This window comes from Erpetoichthys calabaricus, chromosome 7 (genome assembly GCF_900747795.2).
Source record: "Erpetoichthys calabaricus chromosome 7, fErpCal1.3, whole genome shotgun sequence".
NCBI lineage: Eukaryota > Metazoa > Chordata > Cladistia > Polypteriformes > Polypteridae > Erpetoichthys > Erpetoichthys calabaricus.
In genome coordinates, this window is record NC_041400.2 from 133,242,279 (window position 1) to 133,265,593 (window position 23,315).

A 23,315-nucleotide genomic window follows, 5' to 3' on the forward strand; every position below is an offset into this window, starting at 1 on the left:
GTAGAATATCATAAACTTCATCTTAAAATCGTTTAATCATTTAATTTAATTTCGTTTCTCAAATCCCATTGTAACTAAAGTGGCACATTAAATGCTTTGTTCTGTATTTGATCTTCTATGTGCTCTACATGTGTGAATCACTACCTGCTTCTTAAACGGGCTTTCTCTTTCTCTGACAGGACACATAATCCATTACATTCGTGATATTACAGCTCTCTGAATAATTAAAATACTGAGATGTATACGTGATATCTTTTTCATGATGATAGGAATGAAAGCATGTTATTAAACATGGGAACATGGTGGCGCAGTGCTTGTTCATATCTCACGCAAGAGGCTTGCTGCGCCGTGCACGACCTTCGATGAAATAATTTATTACAGAAGTACTGTCTGTTTCAAACGTACTAACCTCCAATTCCTGTCCTTACTTTTCTTTCTCCAAAAACCCAATCGCCACACAATCAGCTATATAGACGTGAAGCCATCTGTAAGCTTAAAACGCCGATTCTTCAAAACTTTTAAGGAACATTGAAATATCTTCGTAGTACATGTTTAATTATTATATCCGTCTATCCTTCCAGTGTCACGTCAGCACCAGCAAGAATACAACGCAATGCAGGAACAATCCCTGAACTAGCTAGCGCTGCGGCACCATGTCCTCACATGTTTAATTATTAACAATAAGGATTATTTAAATGAAGTTAAAGTTTTATCTGTATAATATAATCAACATATTTTGCTGCATTTCATCTTAAAAATGATTTTGTCATCATATGTAAATACGCGCTTCATAAAGTGGCGCAGGTTGTGCAATATTATAACTGTAGTTCAAGTTTACAGTGAGGTGATTGTACTTATAAGTAAATAGTTCTACAAGGAGCCCTTGATGGACTGATTGAGTGTGTTTATAGTTCTTGGGATGAAACTTTTTCTAAACCGTGAAGTCCGTACAGGAAAGTCTCTGAAACATTTTGCCGTGACTCAGGCAGCATCTGCTTCATGCTGTGTACCGATAATTCTCTTTTCTATCAGCTGCTGCTGTGATTCCCCACTCAGATACAGTGATATAAATACTCCGAGTGGTGCAGTGAGAGTAATATGGAAAAAGATGATCTGCTGTGGCAACCCTTAATGGGAGCAGCTGAAAGAAGAAGAAGATGCAGTGAGAGTTACAACGCTAAAGCAGTTATGGTATTTGGAATACAGTACTATGGCTATTCCCTGGACCATTATATTGCTGCAGGTTAATTACAATCAGATGCATTACACTAATAAACAATATGCAGTTAGTTTCAGTGTATTTATAAAGCCGCGTCAGGAATGTGGAGCTAAGAAAGAAAGGGTGACCACACAGGAACAGTAGCACTGCTTTGACGCTGGGTGCCGCCAGTCTGCAAAACCGAGCGGAGAAATTGCGTATGCCAAGGTATGAGTTACCGTGGAAATGTGCGTGGCTTTACGCCACGTTTAGGTTTTATACATCGCGATTTGAGCGTGGAAACGTTCGTACGCAACATTTCTGTGCGTACGCACCGTTTATACATGAGGCCCCTGGACTCTTCCTAGAGCTGGCCGGCTATCTAAACTGAGCGATCGGGGGAGAAGGGCCTTAGTCAGGGAGGTGGCCAAGAACCCGATGGTCACTCTGTCAGAGCTCCAGAGGTCCTCTGTGGAGAGAGGAGAACCTTCCAGAAGGACAACTCTCTGCAGCAATCCACCAATCAGGCCTGTATGGTAGAGTGGCCAGACAGAAGCCACTCCTTAGTAAAAGGCACATGGCAGCCCGCCTGGAGTTTGCCAAAAGGCACCTGAAGGACTCTCAGACCATGAGAAAGAAAATTCTCTGGTCTGATGAGAAAAAGATTGAACTCTTTGGTGTGAATGCCAGGCGTCACGTTTGGAGGAAACCTGGCACCATCCCTAAAGTGAAGCATGATGGTGGTGGCAGCATCATACTGTGGAGATGTTTTTCAGCGGCAGGAACTGGGAGACTAGTCAGGATAAAGGGAAAGATGACTGAAGCAATGTACAGAGACATCTTGGATGAAAACCTGCTCCAGAGCGATCTTGACCTCAGACTGAGGCGACGGTTCATCTTTCAGCAGGACAACGACCCTAAGCACACAGCCAAGATATCAAAGGAGTGGCTTCAGGACATCTCTGTGAATGTCCTTGAGTGGCCCAGCCAGAGCCCAGACTTGAATCCGATTGAACATCTCTGGAGAGATCTTAAAATGGCTGTGCACCGACACTTCCCATCTAACCTGATGGAGCTTGAGAGGTGCTGCAAAGAGGAATGGGCGAAACTGGCCAAGGATAGGTGTGCCAAGCTTGTGGCATCATATTCAAAAAGACTTGAGGCTGTAATTGCTGCCAAAGGTGCATCGACAAAGTATTGAGCAAAGGCTGTGAATACTTATGTTCATGTGATTTCTCAGTTTTTTTATTTTTAATAAATTTGCAAAAACCTCAAGTAAACTTTTTTCACGTTGTCATTATGGGGTGTTGTGTGCAGAATTCTGAGGAAAAAAATTAATTTAATCCATTTTGGAATAAGGCTGTAACATAACAAAAGGTGGAAAAAGTGATGCGCCATGAATACTTTCTGGATGCACTGTAACATCCTCAAAGCCACTTAGTCCAGTTTAGGGTTGTTGGGGGACCAGAACCTGTCCCAGCAGCATTAAGTGTAATGGTCAGATCAGCCCTGGATAGGGCACCAGTCCATCACCGAGCCCACTCCTGCACACACGCTCACACAGGAGACAATTGACTCAAAACCAATGACAAACCTCTATCAATGTGCCCTGCCCAACAAGGAACAATAAAACTCTTGATTTTTGCTATGGGAGAATTAAGGGGGATTACAAATAGATAGTCAAACCATCACAATGCACTTCTTATAACAGTTGTGTTTACCTTCAACCCGTTTATAAGACAGCAGTGTTAAAAATTAAGCTTTGGAGTAAAGATTCTATTCAGTTATGTCAAGGATACTTTCAATGTACAGATTAGAATCTGACCAAATAGATAGATACAGTAGATACTTAATTAATCCCAAGGGGAAATTCACATACTCCAGCAGCAGCATACTGATAAAGAAAATATTAAAGAGCGATAAAAATGCAGGTATGACAGACATTAACTTTGTATAATATGTTTACCCCCCCCAAGTGGAATTGAAGAGTCGCATAGTTTGGGGGAGGAATGATCTCCTCAGTCTGTCAGTGGAGCAGGACATTGACAGCAGTCTGTCGCTGAAGCTGCTCCTCTGTCTAGAGATGATACTGTTCAGTGGATGCAGTGGATTCTCCATGATTGACAGGAGCCTGCTCAGCGCCCATCGCTCTGCCATGGATGTCAAACTGTCCAGCTCCATGCCTACAATAGAGCCTGCCTTCCTCACCAGTTTGTCCAGACATGAGGCGTCCCTCTTCTTTATGCTGCCCAGCACACCACTGCGTAGAAGTGGGTGCTTGCCAGCACCGTCTGATAGAACATCTGCAGCATCTTATTGCAGATGTTGAAGGACGCCAGCCTTCTAAGAAAGTATAGTCGGCTCTGTTCTCAAATACAGATTTAAATAAACTATCTGATGTTATCTGTAGCTATATTACATTTTGTGAAGACATACTTATCACGACTGAAAGCATTAAAGCCCATCATAATAGCAAAATCTAGCTCAACAAATCTGTAATATCATTATTTTATAAAAAGAAAATAGATAAGGGTCATTATTGTCATGTTTGTTAGGTAGAATGCCTAGAGGGGGCTGGGTGGTCTCGTGGCCTCTGAACCCCTGCAGATTTTATTTTTTTCTCTAGCCGTCTGGAGTTTTTTCTGTCCTCCCTGGCCATCGGACCTTACTTTTATTCTGTGTTAATTAGTGTTCCCTAATTTTATTTATTTATTTTTGTCTTTTTTCTCTTTCTTCATCATGTAAAGCACTTTGAGCTACATTGTTTGTATGAAAATGTGCTATAGAAATAAATGTTGTTGTTGTTGCGTACAGAGTACAGTGAAGTTCTTGCTTGCATGTGCTAAACAAGATGTAACACATCAAGATAATACTTTGTGAAAGGGTGCTCCTGGACACAGACAGGCAGACACGTTGCAGTCCATCACCACACGTTTATTTATACTTTCTACTATATACAACAGTCTTAAGTGCACCACACAACAAACCCCCACCGACTCCCAAAGTCCAGGCTTCCAGCAGCCACTTTCTTCTCCTCACAAACACAACACTCAGGGCCTCTCCTTGCTGCCGCCTCCTCTGACCTCGTCCACTTCCTCACCCGACTCCAGCCTTGATTGTAGGGCGGCGGCTCGTTATATAGGCGGCTGATTGAGGGCCGCACCCGGCCACCTGCCACAGTACACCCCCGCTAGCTGAGACCTCCTGGGACCAGCGAACCATTCCGGGAGGACGGGAACCCCTCGGCGGCAAGCCGACACACTGTAGCCTAGGGCCCGATCCTGTCAACAGAAAAGAAAAACAAGGGCGGAGGCGTTGCCCTGACGCAGCCCCTCGGCTCGTCCTCAGCTGGGCCAACGCTCTCGGCCCCGATCGGCGCCCCGATGCTCCCTTTCTCGGCTTCCCAGCCCGAGCAGTCCGTGCTCCCCGCCATGGAATCACCAGTGGGATCACGCTCTGTTTCCACCTCTCCAGGGGCCTCATGTATAACGCCGTGCGTAGAACTCACACTATAACATGGCGTAAGCACAAAAGCGGGATTGTGCGTACGCACAGAAAAATCCAGATGCAGGAATCTGTGCGCACGCATACTTTCACGTTCTTCTACTACATAAATCCCGATTTGCGTGAAAAGTAACGCACGTGCACGCGCCTTCTGTCCCGCCCCAACTCCTCCCAGAATTACGCCTCTTTGAATATGCAAATCAATATAAATAGCCTTCTGTGAAAAGACAATGGGAAAAGCACGGGAGAAAATATAAGAATTTCAGCGAATACCAAGTGGAGGCAAATGAAAAACGTACTATTTGTTGGTTTAAACAGTGGTATAATCAACAAAAGGAAGCTGATCGAGTGACAGAGTGTCGGAGAAACTCGAAGGCTCAACTTCACAAAGTCGCACAGTGCCCGAAATAAAAAAGAAATCACATATCAAAGTCGCCGTGAAAAAGCGAGTCGTAGCCCACCGTCTGAGTGTCATATGAAAGCTTATTAGGGTACAGACAAAAAAAAGGCACACAGTGGGGAAAAAAGCACGAAATGTCAACTTTAATCTCGAAATGTCCACTTTAATCACGTAGTTTATTTTGCCATTAAGGTAGAACATCATAAACTTCATCTTAAAATCGTTTAATTTACTAGTTTCTCAAATCCTATTGTAACTAAAGTGGCATGTTAAATGCTTTGTTCTGTATTTGATCTTCTATGTGCTCTACATGTGTGAATCACTGCCTGCTTTTTAAACGGGCTTTCTCTTTCTCCGACGGGACACATACTCCATTACATTCTTGATATTACAGCTCTCTGAATAATTAAAATACTGAGATGTATACGTGATATCTTTTTCATGATGATAGGAATGAAAGCATGTTATTAAACATGGGAACACGGTGGCGCAGTGCTTGTTCATGTCTCACGCAAGAGGCTTGCTGCGCCATGCGCAACCTTCAGTTAAATAATTTATCACAGCAGTACTGTCTCTTTCAAACGTACTAACCTCCAATTCCTGTCCTTACTTTTCTTTCTCCAAAAACTCAATCGCCACACAATAAGCTATGTAATAGACGTGAAGCCATCTGTAAGCTTAGAACTTCGATTCTTCAAAACTTTTAAGGAACATTGAAATATCTTAGTAGTACGTGTTTAATTATTATATCCGTCTATCCTTCCAGTGTCGCGTCAGCACCAGCAATAATACAGCGCAAGGCAGGAACAATTACTGAACTAGCTAGCGCTGCGGCACCGTGTCCTCACATGTTTAATTATTAACAATACAGATTATTTAAATGAAGTTAAAGTTTTATCTGTATAATATAATCAACATGTTTTGCTGCATTTCGTCTTACAAATGAATACCGTCATCACATGTAAATACGCGCTTTATAAAGTGGCGCAGGTTGTGCAATATTATAACTGTAGTGCAAGTTTACAGTGGGGTAATTGTACTTATAAGTAAACAGTTCTACAAGGAGCACTTGATGGACTGATTTAGTGTGTTTAGAGTTCTTGGGATGAAACTGTTTCTAAACCGCGAAGTCCGTACAGGGACTAAAGCGTTTGCTGTGGCTCAGGCAGCATCTGCTTCATGCTGTGTACCGATAATTCTCTTTCCAATCAGCTGCTGCTGTGATTTCCCACTCAGATACAGTGATATAAATACTCCGAGTGGTGCAGTGAGAGTAATATGGAAAAAGATGATCTGCTGTGGCAACCCTTAACGGGATCAGCTGAAAGAAGATGCAGTGAGAGTTACAACGCTAAAGCAGTTATGGTATTTGGAATACTATGGCTATTCCCTGGACCATTATATTGCTGCAGGTTAATTACAATCAGATGCATTACACTAATAAACAATATGCAGTTAATTTCAGTGTATTTATAAAGCCGCGTCAGGAATGTGGATCTAAGAAAGAAAGGGTGTTCACGCAGGAACAGTAGCACTGCTTTGACGCTGGGTGCCGCCAGTCTGCAAAACCGGGCGGATAAATTGCGTACGCCAAGGAATGAGTTACCGTGGAAATGTGCGTGGCTTTACGCCAAGTTTAGGTTTTATACATCGCGATTTGAGCGTGGAAAGGTTCGTACGCAACATTTCTGTGCGTACGCACCGTTTATACATGAGGCCCCAGCTGCGGGATTCTCCTCTGCCTCCGCAGAGGACGGCCCTTTGAGGAACGCGCGCACCCAGCAGCGCATCCTCCCCGGTCGGAGGAACTGGCTTCCCCAAGCCGCTTCCTCCTCTTAATTTGGGACGCCACAGCGGTTCGGATCTGCCCATTGTAAGAGGGCAGACCCAGCCTCGCTGGCGTCCGGAGCTTAACGGGGTTGGTCTCCCTTACCTGCCCCGCTGTGCCTCTCCGTCCAGGAGCTCCTGCAGTGCGTCGATCCTCCTGCCTCGGCTCTTGCTCGCACGCCACTGCCATCCCTCCTGACACCTGCGTCTCCGCCCGGAGGGCACATCGCTCGGCCGGCAGCGATAGCACGCGCTGGATCTCATACTGCAGCTCCTGCAGTATCGCTGCCAAAGAGGAAGAGACAGTCGGCGGTGTGCTTACCTTCCGGGCGGCGTCACTCGTCGACTGCTCTCCGTGGGCTCTTCCCTGCAGCCCACTCGGGTTTCTTCTCGGCACGAGACGGACATTCCCAGCTCCCGCCTCTGACCAATCGTTGGCGGGAGGACAGGACACGCTGCCCGATCCCGTGCCTGCTACGAGGAGGGACCTTAGGTCTGCGGCCTCCTCGCCCTCATTCCACACTCGAGGGCGAGGTTCTGGGCAGCTCCGCGGCTGCAGCATCTCCTTCCCGGCAGCTCTCCTAGCTGCCGCCGCGCTCCATAGCTGCCCCTGAAACACAAAAAAGTCCAACAGCGGACCTCCCGTGGTCCGCGACACTCCCGGTACGTGCGGGGTTGGGTGCACGCCGCCCCTGCGGCACGTGGGTGAGTTTGCCTGCTGTGCCGGGCCTTTCACAAAACTTTCCAACATTACAGGTCCCCACCTCGACCCAGGTGGAGAATCCTGCCGACTACGCCACTGTGAAAGGGTGCTCCCAGACACAGACAGGCAGACACGTTGCAGTCCATCACCACACGTTTATTTACACTTTCTACTATATACAACAGTCTTAAGTGCACCACACAACAAACCCCCACCAACTCCCAAAGTCCAGGCTTCCAGCAGCCACTTTCTTCTCCTCACAAACACAACACTCAGGGCCTCTCCTTGCTGCCACCTCCTCTGACCTCGTCCACTTCCTCACCCGACTCCAGCCTTGATTGTAGGGCGGCGGCTCGTTATATAGGCGGCTGATTGAGGGCCGCACCCGGGCACCTGCCACAACTTGCTGTGAAATCTTTTACACCTTAAAGCGCATGAGAGGGTTAGGCTTCCAAAAACTCGCACATAAGGACTGATCTATACTTATTTTGTTGGGTCTCCTTTTACCAGAATCTTTTTTTTTTTTTTTTTTGTCCATTCAGCGTGGAAAACATGAAATTAAAATGTTTCTCATCACTACAATGTATAAGGTATAACATTCAGCATATAAAAAATATATAAATATAATGTTCTGGGTGGATTTATTTTTAATTTCTACCAAAGATGTGCCTCTGTTTTCTTACACTCCAAAGACATCACATCCAAGCTAGACAACGTATGCATCTGCCATTCCTCTTCATGCACAGAATAACTTCGATTCCCCTTTCTCAGTTTATTAATTCATCGTTCTTTAATGTAAAAGCCAATATTTCTGTCTTCACACTCTCCTGACTGTATACTTCAGCAAAATGACATGTGTGCTTGCGCAGTTATTGTTAATATTTTGCATAATGTAGCTCTACAACTTCAATACTGTAAATCATAGAAAAAGCAGCTTAACAATATATATTTTTTGAGCTTGGCCAATTTACCAATCACTGATTGTGTCATCTGTAGAGCAAATGGCTTCGCTACAAAAAACATACCAAGAATTAAGAACAAACCTCAAACACTACTGTTACGATCAAGCTGTGATTTAAATACTCCTGGAGCCATTGATTAGGTGGCCCTGCCTCCTTAGGCTTTACATACAGATCACAAGCAAAACTACATCAAAGCACAATAAAGTATCTATCTATCTATCTATCTATCTATCTATCTATCTATCTATCTAAGAAAAGCATAAAATGACCAAAGTGAAAGGACAAAATAAGACCAAATACAGAATTAATAACATAATAAACAAAATGACATTTAAATAACAACACAGAATCTGAAATACACTTGACCCAAGGCAACAACCTTAGCTGTAGCAAAACAATACTAATGAGGTATGTGCAGCACAGAAGGGTTCAAAGTTTGGATTAAACCAACTAAATTTGCTTATAAGCATAATAATGAACAGAAGCTGTCCACACATAATGTGAACTCTGCCTGGTCAGGCATTATCCTTCTTAGTGTTATGTTTATCCCAAGAAAAACAATCCAAAAACACTGATTTTTTTCAGAAAAAAAGTTTTAAAATGTAATTGAAACTCGTAAATACCAAAATTTCAACATAAATGTAGTAGAAAAGGTATATTTAGTGCCTACTGTGGTACTGATACAGATTTAGTTGATGTGCTTTGAGGCAGTCACCAATGTACAGCTGATGTATTTTTAGTTGAAGGACTCCACTACACTCATGAATATTGATGTTACCTTAGAGTGGCAGAACACATAGAAATATTCATGATTTTTGGCAGCATGTTATTTCATGCACTGTAGAAGCAGAACACTGTCCCAAGTGTTATTTGGGCTTAAAAATGTAAAGCAGATCATTACACATCACTCTGAATCGGACTCATGGGTAACTGTAGTTGCCTAGAATTGCCCAAATCACACTCTGGGTTAAAGCCAATGAGGTTAAAAGTTTAGCTGGCCAGCATTAGTCAAAAATAATAACAATATACAGGTTTTTGGTTTTAACTCAAACTTTAATTTACAGTAGCTAGTGGGTCTAATGAATTCTACTGAAGATTTGTGCAGTTTGAGTGTACTAAACAAGTGTAGTGCTTGAAGCCAAAGGTGTCTGATAAGGAAATGGGATTTGTTTGTTCAAAGGGATGCACAGCAGAGAATATTTCTTAGAAAATTAAAAACAAATAAACATCCAGGGCCAGAACATTGTATCAGAAGACTTGACTTGAGAAGACTACTGGGCAGCCCAGCTCCATTCTTCACTTTACTTTATTTTCAAGTTGTCATTAGAACAGCAGAAGATCCCAAAGCTGTGGAAACAGATGTCGGTAACTCCTGCAGCTAAAAGCAAAACCTCCAACAGTTTAAAAGACTTCAGAGCAGTGGCTCTGGTATCACTGGCTATGAAGATATTTGGAAAAACTATAAAGAGAAGGGTGGCACGGTGGCACAGTGGTAGCACTGCTGCCTCGTAGTAAGGAGACCAGGGTTCGCTCCCTGCGTGGAGTTTGCATGTTCTCCCCGTGTCTGCGTGGGTTTCCTCCGGGTGCTCTGGTTTCCTCCCACAGTCCAAAGACATGCAGGTTAGGTGCATTGGTAATCCTAAATTGTCTCTAGTGTGTGCTTGGTGTGTGTGTGTGCCCTGCGATGGGTTGGCACCCTGTGCTGGCTGGGATTGGCTCAAGATGACCCCCGTGACCCTGTGGTAGGATATAGTGGGTTGGAGGATGACTGACTGACTATAAAGGATCCCAGTCTAATAGAGGTACAGAGGACATCACTAACACTTTGCTTCATCTCTTGCATGACCACTTGGAGGGCTTCAAGACTCATGTATAGTTCCTGTTTGTACACTTCCCATCAGCTTTTGATATATCTCAAATCCTCCTTCCTCCAGGGAGAGTTCTTAAAGATTTTAATTTGGACTTCAGTTTGGTAGGGTGGCTGATTATATATTGTATATGTTTTGTATGCTGTATCTGTATTCAGCATTAAGTATTTATTTTTTTTCTTCCACATCACAAGTATTTTTGTAGTGTGTTGTATGTCGTCTGTACCTCATATGAGATTGTGGAGAGAGGAGTGGCTGTCACTTCACTCATAGCCTGTTAGTTTTCATACAGGGCTTGTGTCAGAAGAAACAAAAGGAAGGAAACCAAGCCATGCCATTTGCTGCACAGTTCAGTTGGTTATTATGTTGGTGTCAGGCAGTTCTGTTTTATTCCCACATGCCAGTCCCAAGGGACCCATCTAGTGGCTCAATATGGGAGACTATGTTTTATAAATCGTTATTGTAAAGTGTAAAGTTTTGAACTGTTACCCGGATGTCCAGTTTTTAAGCAGTGAAGTTTATCGTTTTAAAATTGTGGACTGATTGTGAAATGTGCGGCTTTTTCTTTTCTTCTTTCAAGGAATCATTACAAGACAGAAATCAGAGGATCTACTCAGTACTAAAGGCCCAGGACATTTTCTCATCAGGGTCAGTGAAAAGATTATGGGATATGTGCTTTCTTATCACTGCCAAAAATCTTACAAGCACTTTCTCATCGATGCCTCCGAAACATACAGCTTTCTAGGAGTGGATCAGCTGCAGCATGCCTCTCTGGTTGATCTTGTCGACTACCACAAGGTAAAATCTCCCACCTTGTAGAACTGAGATATTTCAGAATGCAGTGGTGTTGTATTCTCGAGTGCCCAGCTTTGATGTTTCTGTTCTAGAACTTATTAAAAGCATGGAATACTGGGGTGGGCATGGTACTGGTTTATATTGGATGAAGGTGAGGAGCAGGTGCAGAGTTAGGGAAGCCAGAGAAAAGCATTTAGGGCACTCCTCAGCATAAAGCTTCTTAGAATGTGGATCTGTATGGGGGGTAAGAACAGAATGGCAGGAAGATTAAGTTGTATTTGACAGTTAATCATGGTAAGAAGGCCATTTCCTTGACAGATGATGGAAGTGCTGTCATCCAAGTTTAGAGTGTGTCCATTGCTCTTACATGCCAATATTCAATAGAGAGCACCTCAAATTCCAATCCTGGGGGCTGCTTTAGCACTGCCTTTTGATTCCGTTTTTTTTTTCTTGTTTGTTAGCTTTCCGTAACTCTGTCTACAGCTGAACAAATTACCAACATTCGTTTTACTAATCCATGAACAATTAACACATTTTAACTTGCCTGCTCTTCAAGATCTTGTGCAGAGCTATTTAACACCCATCCATCTTTCCATTTTCTGAACTCTTCCTCACCATTTCAGGAGAGTGCGCTTACCTTTCCTGGAAAAACTGGGTCTTAGGAATAGATGGATGGGTACATTGGATGAAATTGTTTGTGTGGTATAGATTTAAAAAACGTATTGAAAAAAATTGCATAAAAATGTAAACATAAAACATATCCTATCACATGACATGCAAATCTGTGCATGCAAAAGACTGTCTGCACCAGCGCATTGGAATAAAAAGACAGGACAACTGATGTCTGTTTAAATCCAGCAATCTGAAATAGAGGGAGGATTGGAAAAGGTGGTGTCATGTCTAGCGTTTGCTCAGTGAGTAACTGACAGACACATAAGCTGCACTTTGTCGATCCACGCCAGAGAGGAGAATAACTGCTTTCAACACTATGACGGATAAGAGATGCAACATGATTAATTATTAAGGGGCAAGTCGGTTGACTTTTGATAGTTAATAAAATGTTCTTGTCTAAAAGGTACGAGGGTAAGTCAGTAATTATCCACACTTTTGTGGTAATTCTGTTTGGGTTTCTGTCTGTGGTCAAAGTAGTAAAGTTTCAGCCTTTATCAGTCAGTTTCTCTTGTTGTTTTCTAGGTGTAAACATGGCTGCTCCACTCTCCGGTTTGCAGTAAAAAAACAGTAGTGAGCAGCGATCTGCTCTTTATGGGTTGAAGGTGTACCAGGCTCAAAACCCAAAGAAGGCTTCCTGCACAGTATGGAGAGTGTTTTTACCCTGGTGGAGTATCCATGAATGAATTGAGAAGTACAAATATGGTCAGACAAGTAGTTAGCACAAAGGAGTGGGATGCTCATCCATGTCCACTACCGATGAGAACACTAAACAAGTCCATACCATGATTCTGACAAACCAATGATGATTTTTAGTCCCAGGTACACCTTCAGCCCACAAAAAGCACATTACTGCTTGCTGCTTTTCATTGGTGCAAACAGAAAGCAAAGTGGCCATGTTTATTCCGAGAAAACAACAAAAGAAACCAATCAAGGCTGAAACTTTACCACTGTGACCACAGCCACGCCATGATTCCAGCTGTATGCGGGGAAAGGTGTACAGCCTTCCCAAAAACAAAATTCTCAGAAAAGTTCAGATAATTATTCACTGACCTGTATATGCAAATATATTATACCACTTTCTGCAAAAACCACCACAAGCTTCATTTCTGCCATAATAAGGATATTCACCATACCAGCCATTCCTTATGGCATATGGTCAGTCCATCGCAGTGCACACTCTTATATCCACCTAGATGTATTTATACCAGATAATTAAGAGTTAATGATGCACACGTAATTCAGAATACCCCAGGAAGACTCACGTGAGTGCAGGGAGGACGGACAAACTCAGACACCTTGGGAAACTAACCTGAGTCCTTGGACACAACACAACAGGACTCAAAGGGCCACCATGACACAACGCCAGTTAGCACTGAGGTGAAAAGAACAATGTAACCGATAGCTAACCAAAGAGCTACAGTTGGCTAATCGATGTCTGTTCTGAAATCATCCATTTATGGTAACAGACATTTGAAAAGACATGAGGACAGTTTTGAGGAATGTGCAGTATAATGCTTAAAAAGTATGACAAAACATAGAGACATTATTTACCACAGAACTGTTAATCACTGCAACTCCCTGGCATATGGGACCCTTATGGAATACATGCAAAATGACATTTTTATTCGATATTTAGACCTTTTTTTGTGTGTTCTCATTTTTCTTTTTCTTTTTTTTTATATGAGCACCACTTGAAGAATAAGCTTTATTTGAATTTGTAGCTATATATATTATATATATATATATATATATATATATATATATATATATATATATATATAAAATGGAATATGGCCTGGACACAGACAGGTAGGCATGTTTTAAGCACCACACACACGTTAATTTACACCTAATATTTAAAATAGTGCAGACAATGCCAAGCAACTCCCCCCCAAAAGTCCAGGCCTCTCATTCAATGCCTTCTTCAGACCGCCTCCACTCCTCTCCACCAAGTTCTGTCCTTCTCCTCACCCGACTTCAGCCATCGAATGGAGGGAGGCGGCCCCTTTTATCCCCACCCAGATGTGCTCCAGGTGCCTCCCGATTAACTTCCGCCGGCGCTCCCCAGTGTGGCGGAAGTACCGGCTGCACACCCGGAAGCACTCTGGGTGTCCCTAGTCTTCTTCCCCCCAGCACTTCCGGGTGTGGTGGAAGTGCTGAGGGCCAGGGCTCCAAAGTCATTGGGGCACCCCCTGGCGGTGACCACGGGCCCCTATAGGGTTGAGCTTCCAAGCTCAGTTCCTGTGGTCCCCAAAGCCACCAGGGTGGTCGACCCCACGTGGTCTGGGGGAGGCATAAGCCCTCCTCCGGTCCTCCAGGGTTTGCCCGGCTGGGTCACAAAAAATCCAACATCTGTCTGTCTGCCTTTTACAAGAGAAACTACTTAACGGATTTAGATCGGATTTTTTTCTAGAATTTGCTTGAACATTCCGGTTGATTTTGCAACTTCTCTCATCGTGCTATGTATCATAGTTCGCTTGCGGTACTGATTTATTTGCACAAATCCAAGAGACATGCAGCGGGCTGAGGGGAGGCGGGGTGTGGCCCTCCTCACTCATGTGCCAGCCTCAGGGTGTTCCTTACCGCCGCTTAGCTAGCAAACGAGAGAACTACTTAACAGATTTAGATCGGGTTTTTTTTGTATAATTTGTTTGAACACTCCGGCTGATTTTGCAACTTCTATCATCGCGCTAAGAATCATAGTTTGCTTGCAGGAGGGATATATTCGTGCTAATCAGAGACAGAGGCTGCGGGCCGAGGGGAGGAGGAAGCGTGACGTCAGGAGTGGGCATCCGGGCAGGGCCCTCCTCACTGTCCTGTTTCACTTCTACACAGGAGGAGCCGCAGGAGACAGCTAATAAGAGGATACGTTTCAATGTCATGAAATTCTAGCTGTTCACATACAATGTTTTTTTCTTTTTGTTCACATTTATACACATCGTGATTAACGGCAGGTGTCATGGTGGTGCATCGCTGACTGGTTTGAATCCCTGTCCGATCGCGGGCTGTGTAGTATATCTGTTTATGTGTATATTATTTTTCTTGCTGTTTTGGTTTTCTTCTAGCATCCTAAACACACACACACACGTTATAGTTCTGCTGGGTGAGTGTGGGTAAGTGCATCAGTTTTTCTACCAGTCCAGGTTATACTGCCGACCGTATTTTACAATAAGCAGGCAAATGAAAAGAAAGAACAACTGCTTGATAATGAAAACATGAAAAAAGTATTGACAGCTCTTTTGAAAAAGGAAAATGAAGAGCTCTTAGTTGGTTTCATTTCAGTTCTCTACACACCTTATTAGGGATTTACAGTTGGAGTGGAAACAACGCAATTTGTATTGTTAATTACCTGATGCAATTATCACCAGGTATGAAAAGAATCTGCTAACAGGCTAGTAATGTGCCAACAGCAAGTACATGTTGATTTCAAGGTTAAAAATGTGCACAAATTGGTGTTAATTTCTACAAAATTACGGTTTACATAAATATGCAAATGAATTCTAACAGTGTGAATGCATTGCTGAAAAGAACTAACATGTACACAGAGTAGTCAACAAGTTTTGTTATAAAGAATTTCATAAATAACTTTTCTATAAGAGCAGAAAGATAAAATAAGACAAAGTCACTTCAAACAAACAAATGCGTAGTGTAAAATATTACCAAAAAATGACTGATCATAGTACTCCAGCGACTCCAATAAAACAAACCTTTCCACTAACATATTAACATAAGTTTATTTCTGACTTGTTTCAATACTTTAGTAGATAACATAAAAACTAATTTTAATGCTTTTTGTTAAGTAAGTGCTGTAAGAAAAAGTTAAGCTGCGTCTTCAACTGCACTCTTAAAGATAAAGTTGCCATAGGGGAACTAGTTTTGATTTCCAAAAGTGTGACCCATATGAAGAATGAAGGAAGAACCATTTGTTTAGGCCTGCAACAGGTCCCATAAATACCAATGAACAGAAGGTAACTGATTACTAGTGTAATTCTGATTTCAAAAGGCCTCTTGCTGCCTACAATACTACAGTTCTGGTTTTCTTGATTTGTTAGTATCCCGTTAGATAGCTTAATATACATTACAGATTTCTGCTATGACCACATTTTAGGATCTTTTCAAAGGCTAATGAACCAATTTCATATAAAAAGAACCCTTCCCATAATGTAATGGGTCTTTGTCAAACAATTGTTCTGTGAGGAACCACAACCCCCAGTAAAGTGCCATTTTAGACCTTTTATTTTGTGTGAAGGTAGAAAGGACACAGCAATGAGCTGCAGGTATATACGTCCTCCTCCTGTTCATGACCCCATTGCAGATTAACATTTTTGATAATCTTACCCAATATCACCCAGGCCAAGTTTTCCATCTCTAGAAGCAGCTGTTGACAGCAGATATGCCTCATTAAAAAGCAGAGTGCCAGTTTTGGGGAGGAGGAGGTGGTTTGGGTCATGCGCTGACTAACAAAAAATCTTTTTATGTCCATCAGTTAATTCACATGCTTAGGAGTAAATAGCTAATAACTGACGAATCACTTGCGTCGCTAAAAATTCAAACAAGCCACACCTGCTTGTGAAAGTCCAGTCCTTTTCATATACAGTTGAGTCTCGCTTATCCGACATTCTGTATTATCTGCCGTCCCACCGCAAAAAAAATAACCAAAAAAAACACATCAATCAGCAACAAGAACTGCAAGTTGCGAGCGTGAGTGTAGTCTATTTTTTGTTAATCATGTTTTACAACAAAACAACAGAAAAAATTATTAGGTTCGTAATGTGTAAAATTATAACCTAGTTTGACGTTTAATAGGCTTTTTCTTAACACCTCCCAGTATCCGACGTTTTTTGCTTATCCGACGTTCTGCCAGCCCGTTTATGTCGAATAAGCGAGACTCTACTGTAGCGGTTGTAACTGCAGCACTTCTTTGATTAATACAGTAAGTTGGACATTGCCTTAACACAAAGAGATACGGACTGTTTTAATGAACAGAAGTACACATAAACAGCACTTCAATCCTGGAAAAAATGACTGTTGAGAAAAAAATGGAAACATGTATGAAGACCTCAAAAGGGAAGTCATTTTGTGACAGCATGGGCTTTGTTTAAAGCAGTGGTCTCAAACTCCGGTCCTGGAGGGCCACAGGTTTCTCATTGTAACCCTTTTCTTAATATATGACCAGTTTTTGCTGCTAATTAACTCCTTTTCCTTTCATTTTAATTAACTTGTTTTTTAAGATTTGTTTCCCTTCATTGTTCCTCTGAATTGCTTCATATCTTTCCTTAAATGGCATCCAAACAGAAATGAAATCTAAAGTGAGTGAACCAACAGAAGACCACAGTCAGGACCTCAAACTCTAACCAATTTCACTCCAACCAGTTACTTAATTAGGCATCGATTCTTGTAGTCAATTAAACCCATTCTATAATTCCATGGCTTGTTGCAATAGCACACATTTCTGAAATTGTTGATTTTCCCATTTCTAAGAGCACTGTTAAAATGTTTAGGGAACCTGAGCAGATCAGCATTCCTGAGACCTTCACCTTTCTTAATTTTCAGATAATATATGATGGACTCAGTTTGCTGGTCATGTTTTGGCTCATTTTGTATCTCATTATTGGCTGCTAATTAAGGAAAAAGAAAAAATTGAGGGGTCAGTGTCTTCAAGAGCAGGTTAATTAAAATTAAATCAAAAGAAGTTAATTAGCAGCAAAAACAGGTCACTCATTAAGAAAAGGGTTAGAATGAAAACCTGTAGCCCTCCAGGCCTGGAGTTTGAGACCGCTGGTTTAAAGGCACCATAAAAGTTAAAGACATAGCTCAGGGATGGGCAGAGTCATTCCTGGAGGGCCGCAGTGGCTGCAGGTTTTTGTTCCAGCCCAGTTGCTTAATTAGAAAACAATCCTTGCCAATAATTTAATGTCATGGCTTGTTAGTGCTTTAACTCTGCCATGTCGGGTCAATCTCATATCCTAGATTTTTTTTTTCCTTTTTATCTTACACACAGGTGTAAATGGAAACAAGATAAATAGATAAATCCTGTTTTCTTTTGTCATGTGTTTCTTATTGCTAAGAAGTAACAATTAAAAACTGAGACTACAGCTGTTTAAGACTAAAATAAGCAATAAGGGTTCAAAATCTTAATGAGCGAGAACTCAGAAATGAAGCAGAAGTATCACTTGAGCAATAAGTGCTTCTTATTAAGCAATTGGGTTGGAACAAAACCCTGCAGCCACTGCGGCCCTCCAGGAATGACTTTGCCTACCCCTGACATAGCTGATAGGAGCCAGGGGGTTGAAACCTGAGTTGGCGGCCTATAAGAAAAGACAAATTAGTATTTAGTCGTGGAAAACTCCTGAGGACTATCGGGTAACTTTGCTGTGATCTCCTCTTCATGTTGAGCACCAAGTATGCAAAGTTACATCAGGCAATCTAAGGCAGGATGAACAGTGCCTAGAAAAAGTGTTCACCCCCTTGGAAGTTTTCACATTTTATTATTACAAACCATTGAATCACAGGGGATTTCATTGGTTTTTTGACACTGATCAACAAAAAACAAAGCTTTTAACATCAGAATGAAAACCGATCTTTGCAAAGTGGATTAAATGAATTACAAATATAAAACACAAAGTAATTAGTCACGTAGGTAGGTATTCACCAACTTCAGGTCATAATGTATAATAATAGAAGGTTACTGTTACAGTTTGTGAGGTTTTTGAGACCCCAAACCAAACCCCCCAGCTGCATGGTGTGCTGACACTCTGTCAACGCAGGCAGGGATTGCTTGTCCATTGCCAAGGCAACCGCAGATTCGCAGCCTCGCCGTATAACACGCCAGTCGGCACATGGCTGATGTGTGGAACAGTCTAGCCCGGCCACTAACTGACCCCATTATTGCTTGTTTTCTGTGTCCGTGTGTATTAAAGTGGCAGCTCCCATTTGAATAAAGACTCTGACTGTGCCCGTTTTGATTGGAATAAAGTTGGTTTTCTTGAAGTCTGTGGACTCGGTGTCTGACTCCCACATCACAATGCATAATAATGTATAACAAAATGTGTTTAATGACAAAGTGAAAACAGATCTCTGCATGGTGGCCTAAAATAATTACAAGTATAAAAAACAAAAAAATTGATCACAATAATTTAAACCTTTCAGCCCTGGATTTTCTATTTTTATGGGGAAATTATTTAGTGAGATATTCTATGTTTGGGGTGTCTAGGAAGCTCAAAAATGAAAACAACAAAATAAATTATTGCTATTATTATACGATAGCTGCCAAATACTTCAATCTTGTTGAGAAAATAAAATTGAAAGTGGTGCCCATAGTCCGGAAGCGTCCATTTTCACTTTTGTGTTTCGCGGACTGTATGCCAGTCTCTCCAGTCTGCACTAATAGTAGCACGCCCAGTTCCAATGGCTGCAAACATACCTGTGCTTTACAAAAATGGCTGCATATATATGTACTAATAGGATGTCAGGACCGAAAGGGTTAAGTATTCACCCCATTTAATATGGCGCACCTAAAATCATCACATAATTAGTTCAATGTTACTCGCCTGACGCTAGTCCAGGGGGTTTCAATATCTGAAGTCTAAATGCACTTGACTGAATATGGAAGGTGGGTCAGTATGGTGGCCTAAACTACAGTGAGGTGGGTAAAGTCAGTCCTGGAGGGCTACAGTGGCTGCAGATGTTTGTTCCAACCCAGTTGCTTAATTAGAAAACATTCCTTGCCAATACTTTAATGTCATGGCTTGTTAGTGCTTTAACTCTGCCATGTCGGGTCATTCTCATATCCTAGATTTTCTTTTCCTTTCTAAGGATATCATCCCAATGAGTTGAAGTCTAAAATGGATGAGTAATTCTCAGTCCTTCACTTTTTTCTGATAAATCCACACAGGTGTACAGTAATCCCTCACTTATCGCGAGAGATAGGTTCCAAGGCCGACCGCGATAACTGAATTTCCGCGAAGTAGGGACACTATATTTATTTAATTATTTAACGTGTATTTGGACGTTTTTAAACCCTCCCTGTATTGTTTACAACCCACCATTTACTCTATTAAAAACAGGGACAACTGCTAAGCAATATGAAATCGGTAGATAAGTTTACACTTACTGTATAACGAAGTACACGTAGCAGCTTGTAGGCGGTCATGACGTCGTCGACCTTGTTGCAGAGATTCCTAAAGCAGATTCCATCCAGACTTGTACTGCCTTATCACGTCCACTTGCAACTCGTTTTGCACCCTGGTTAAAGGACACTGTGGACATAGATCTTATATGCTTTTCCTCCTTTTTAAATAAAAAGAATCGATGTCGTGCAGCGGTGTAGCTGTTCCCTTCCTTCAACATATCCAAAACTTTTACCTTTTCTGCAATCATTTGCATCTTCTGTTGGTGCTTGGACACGGCCCCTGAAGCATTAGCGCGTTAATGATGAATGAGTGAGATGAGAATTCCTGGTTAATGCAACACTCCGTCGCTGAGCCAATCAGCAGCACACAGGAACTTAACTGCGTGCTCTGATTGGGTAGCTTCTCAGCCATCCGCCAATAGCATCTCTTGTATGAAATCAACTGGGCAAAAGAACTGAGGAAGCAAGTAAAAAGACCCATTGTCCGTAGAAATCCGCGAAGCAGCAAAAAATCCGCGTTATGATTTTAGATATGTTTACATATAAAATCCGCGAAGTCGTTAATCCGCGAAAAGTGAACCGCAAAGTAGCGAGGGATTACTGTAAATGGAAACAAGTTAAATAGAGAAATGCTGGTTTCTTTTGTCATTTGCATCTTATTGTTAATAAGGAGAAATTAAACACCGAGAATACAGCTGTTTAAGACTAAATAAGCAATAAGGGATCAAAATCTTAACAAACAAGACAGCTAAAATGAACCAGAAAAATGTGATTTGAGCAAGAACTGCTTCATCAGCAATGAACGATTTCTCATGAAGCAGTTGGGTTGGATTAATTATGAACTCAGAAGAAAACTGAAGAGAAAGTGAAGAACTGAAAATTACTCATCCGTTTTAGGCTTCAACTTACTTGGATAATACATGTAGCATTAGAAAGGAAAAAAAACAATCTATGATTTAAGAATGAACTGACATAGTAGAATTAAAACACTAACAAGCCATGAAATTAAATAAGATCTGTTATTGGTGAAGGTTGGCTTCTAATTAAGCAACTGGGTTGGAACAAAAACCTGCAGCCACTGCTGCTCCTCACAGTCGGTGTTGGCCAGCCAGATCTATGGTCTCATGAGACCAAACTTGAGCCTTTTCACCATCAGACTAAACACCATGTTTGTAACTATGTTTAGCTATTATTATTACTGTAAAGAACTTTGATCTAATGTCATGTATGAAAATGTGTTACAGAAATAAATGTGGTTGTGGTCGTGTAACCAAAACATTGCCTAGTATCACACACACATACCATCCCCGCCATGAAGAATGGAGGTGACCACATCATGCTGTGGGGCTGCTCCTCTGCAGCACACAGTGGAAGGCTTCTGAGGGTACAGGATAGAGAACATGCAGGGGAGTCCTGGAGGAAAACCTGATGCAGTCTGTAAGGAACCTGCACCTTGGGAGATTTGTTTTCTAACAAGTCAACGACCCCAAGGATTAAGTCAAAGCTGTGCGACAATGTTTTAAAACAATAATGTGAATGTACTGGAGTGGTCAATTCAGAGTGCAGATCTCAATCGAACTGAGGATTTGTGGGTGGAATTGAAAACAGCTGTACACTCACGACGTCCGTACAACCTGCAAGAACTCGTGGCAGTTTGTGCAGATGTGCAAGGCTGATAGAGAGACGTGTCCACGCCAACTCAAGGCTGCCAACGGTGCCTCTACTAAACACTGACTTGAAGGGGTTAAATACTGACGTGATCAATTATTTTGGGATTTATAGTTGTAATTAATTCAGACCACCTTGCACTGATCTGTTTTCACTTTGACTGTAAAGAAACTTATTTTTTTGTTGATCAATGTTAAAAAGGCCAAATTAAATCCCCCGTGATTCAATGTTGTATTTCAATAAAATCTGAAAACTTCTAAAAGGGTGAGTACTGTTTATAGGCACTATAAAGAAAGTGATGGGAAACTATCAAAGCACTTAGCTGTGAAAATACACTGCAGGAGAGGGGATAGAGGAAGTCATCTATAAAAATATTTGGTGATGAAAGAGACCCTTCTTTTAGTGTTGTGTTTTTGTACCAACAGGTAGAAGTCATTTCTATGGCAGAGAAGGAGCTGCTTGTTGAGCCATGCGGACAGACTGCAGGCGCGGTGGATTACTACGAACTTTTCAATTGATATCCACTTTGTTAAGGCTTACCTTGATCAAGTATTTATGTATAGTTTGGACATTCAAGTCCATAAATTAGAAATGTGTTTTTTAAAAAAGAAAAACCTAATTGGGAGGTATTGTCATCATGTTGCACTAAGTGTACTGTGCATTTCTTTTGTGTTGGTTATTAAACTTTATCATTCATATGTAATAAATGTAATTGGTGGTGCTCACTTGTTCTTTCAGAATCTTACTGAATGTTTTATGTAACATACATTGTTTATATTAAGGACATAAACACCATAATGCTGTTCTGTGATGGGCACTTAATGATGTGTATCAGTAAACTGCAGCACAGTATATGCTGAGTGTATACGTGTGTGTGGATGACAGAGTGCTGGAGAAAAGAATTAGGGATCATGTGAAACTCGGCGAAATACAATGAAAAGGCAAATAGCGTAGAAACATGCAAGGGAAAAAGGAGCTGAATATTGTATTTGTAGAGATAAGATAAGGAACTTAATAATAAAGTATCTATCTATCTAATGGGGTGCCACGAGTGATGGAGAGGTGGGCATTGAGAAAGTCAGGCATGGATGAATGATTAGTGTCTACATTTATGTCATTGTATGAGGAAGCACGAATGGTGGTCAGAACAGCACATGGAATAGTGAATGTTTTATGGGGCTACACCAGGGATCTGTTCCGAGTCTGCTGCTTTTCATAGTAGTGATGGGGATGGTGTCCAGAGGAGTGTGCGAAGGAGCTCTTGGATGGAAGTGTATTTTGGATTGTGAAGTAACATCGAAGTAGAAGACTCTGAAATTGAACAATAATTTGGAAACAAAAGACCATAAGGTAAATGCAGGCAAGATGAAGTTGTGCTTAAAGGTGTATATGAGGTGGGTGTAAATGGTCATGCAATAGATGTGCTGGAAGAAACTAAACCTCGGGCACAGGTTGTCAGAAGTGGGTGCATAAAAGGTGTAGTGAAGTGACCTGTTTACAGAAGGCATGTAAAAGGAGAACAGAATGCTCACATAATAAGTATAATTTTAGATATCAGTCATGGAGTTATTTTTGCAGAAGATGTGT

At 41.8% G+C, this 23,315-nt stretch overlaps 1 protein-coding gene across 2 annotated transcripts in view; it reads left to right on the forward strand.

The window, feature by feature from the left end:
* The window catches only part of sh2d4a (SH2 domain containing 4A), an 88,876-nt gene extending 66,423 nt beyond the window's left edge, over positions 1–22,453 (forward strand). For both annotated transcript variants that reach the window (XM_028805410.2, XM_028805408.2), the window contains 2 exons: positions 11,043–11,260; positions 22,154–22,453. In XM_028805410.2, the coding sequence (XP_028661243.1) occupies positions 11,043–11,260; positions 22,154–22,246 (311 nt within the window). In that variant the 3' untranslated portion in view covers positions 22,247–22,453. The remainder of the gene's footprint in view (positions 1–11,042; positions 11,261–22,153) is intronic.
* The last annotated feature ends 862 nt before the right edge of the window (positions 22,454–23,315 follow it).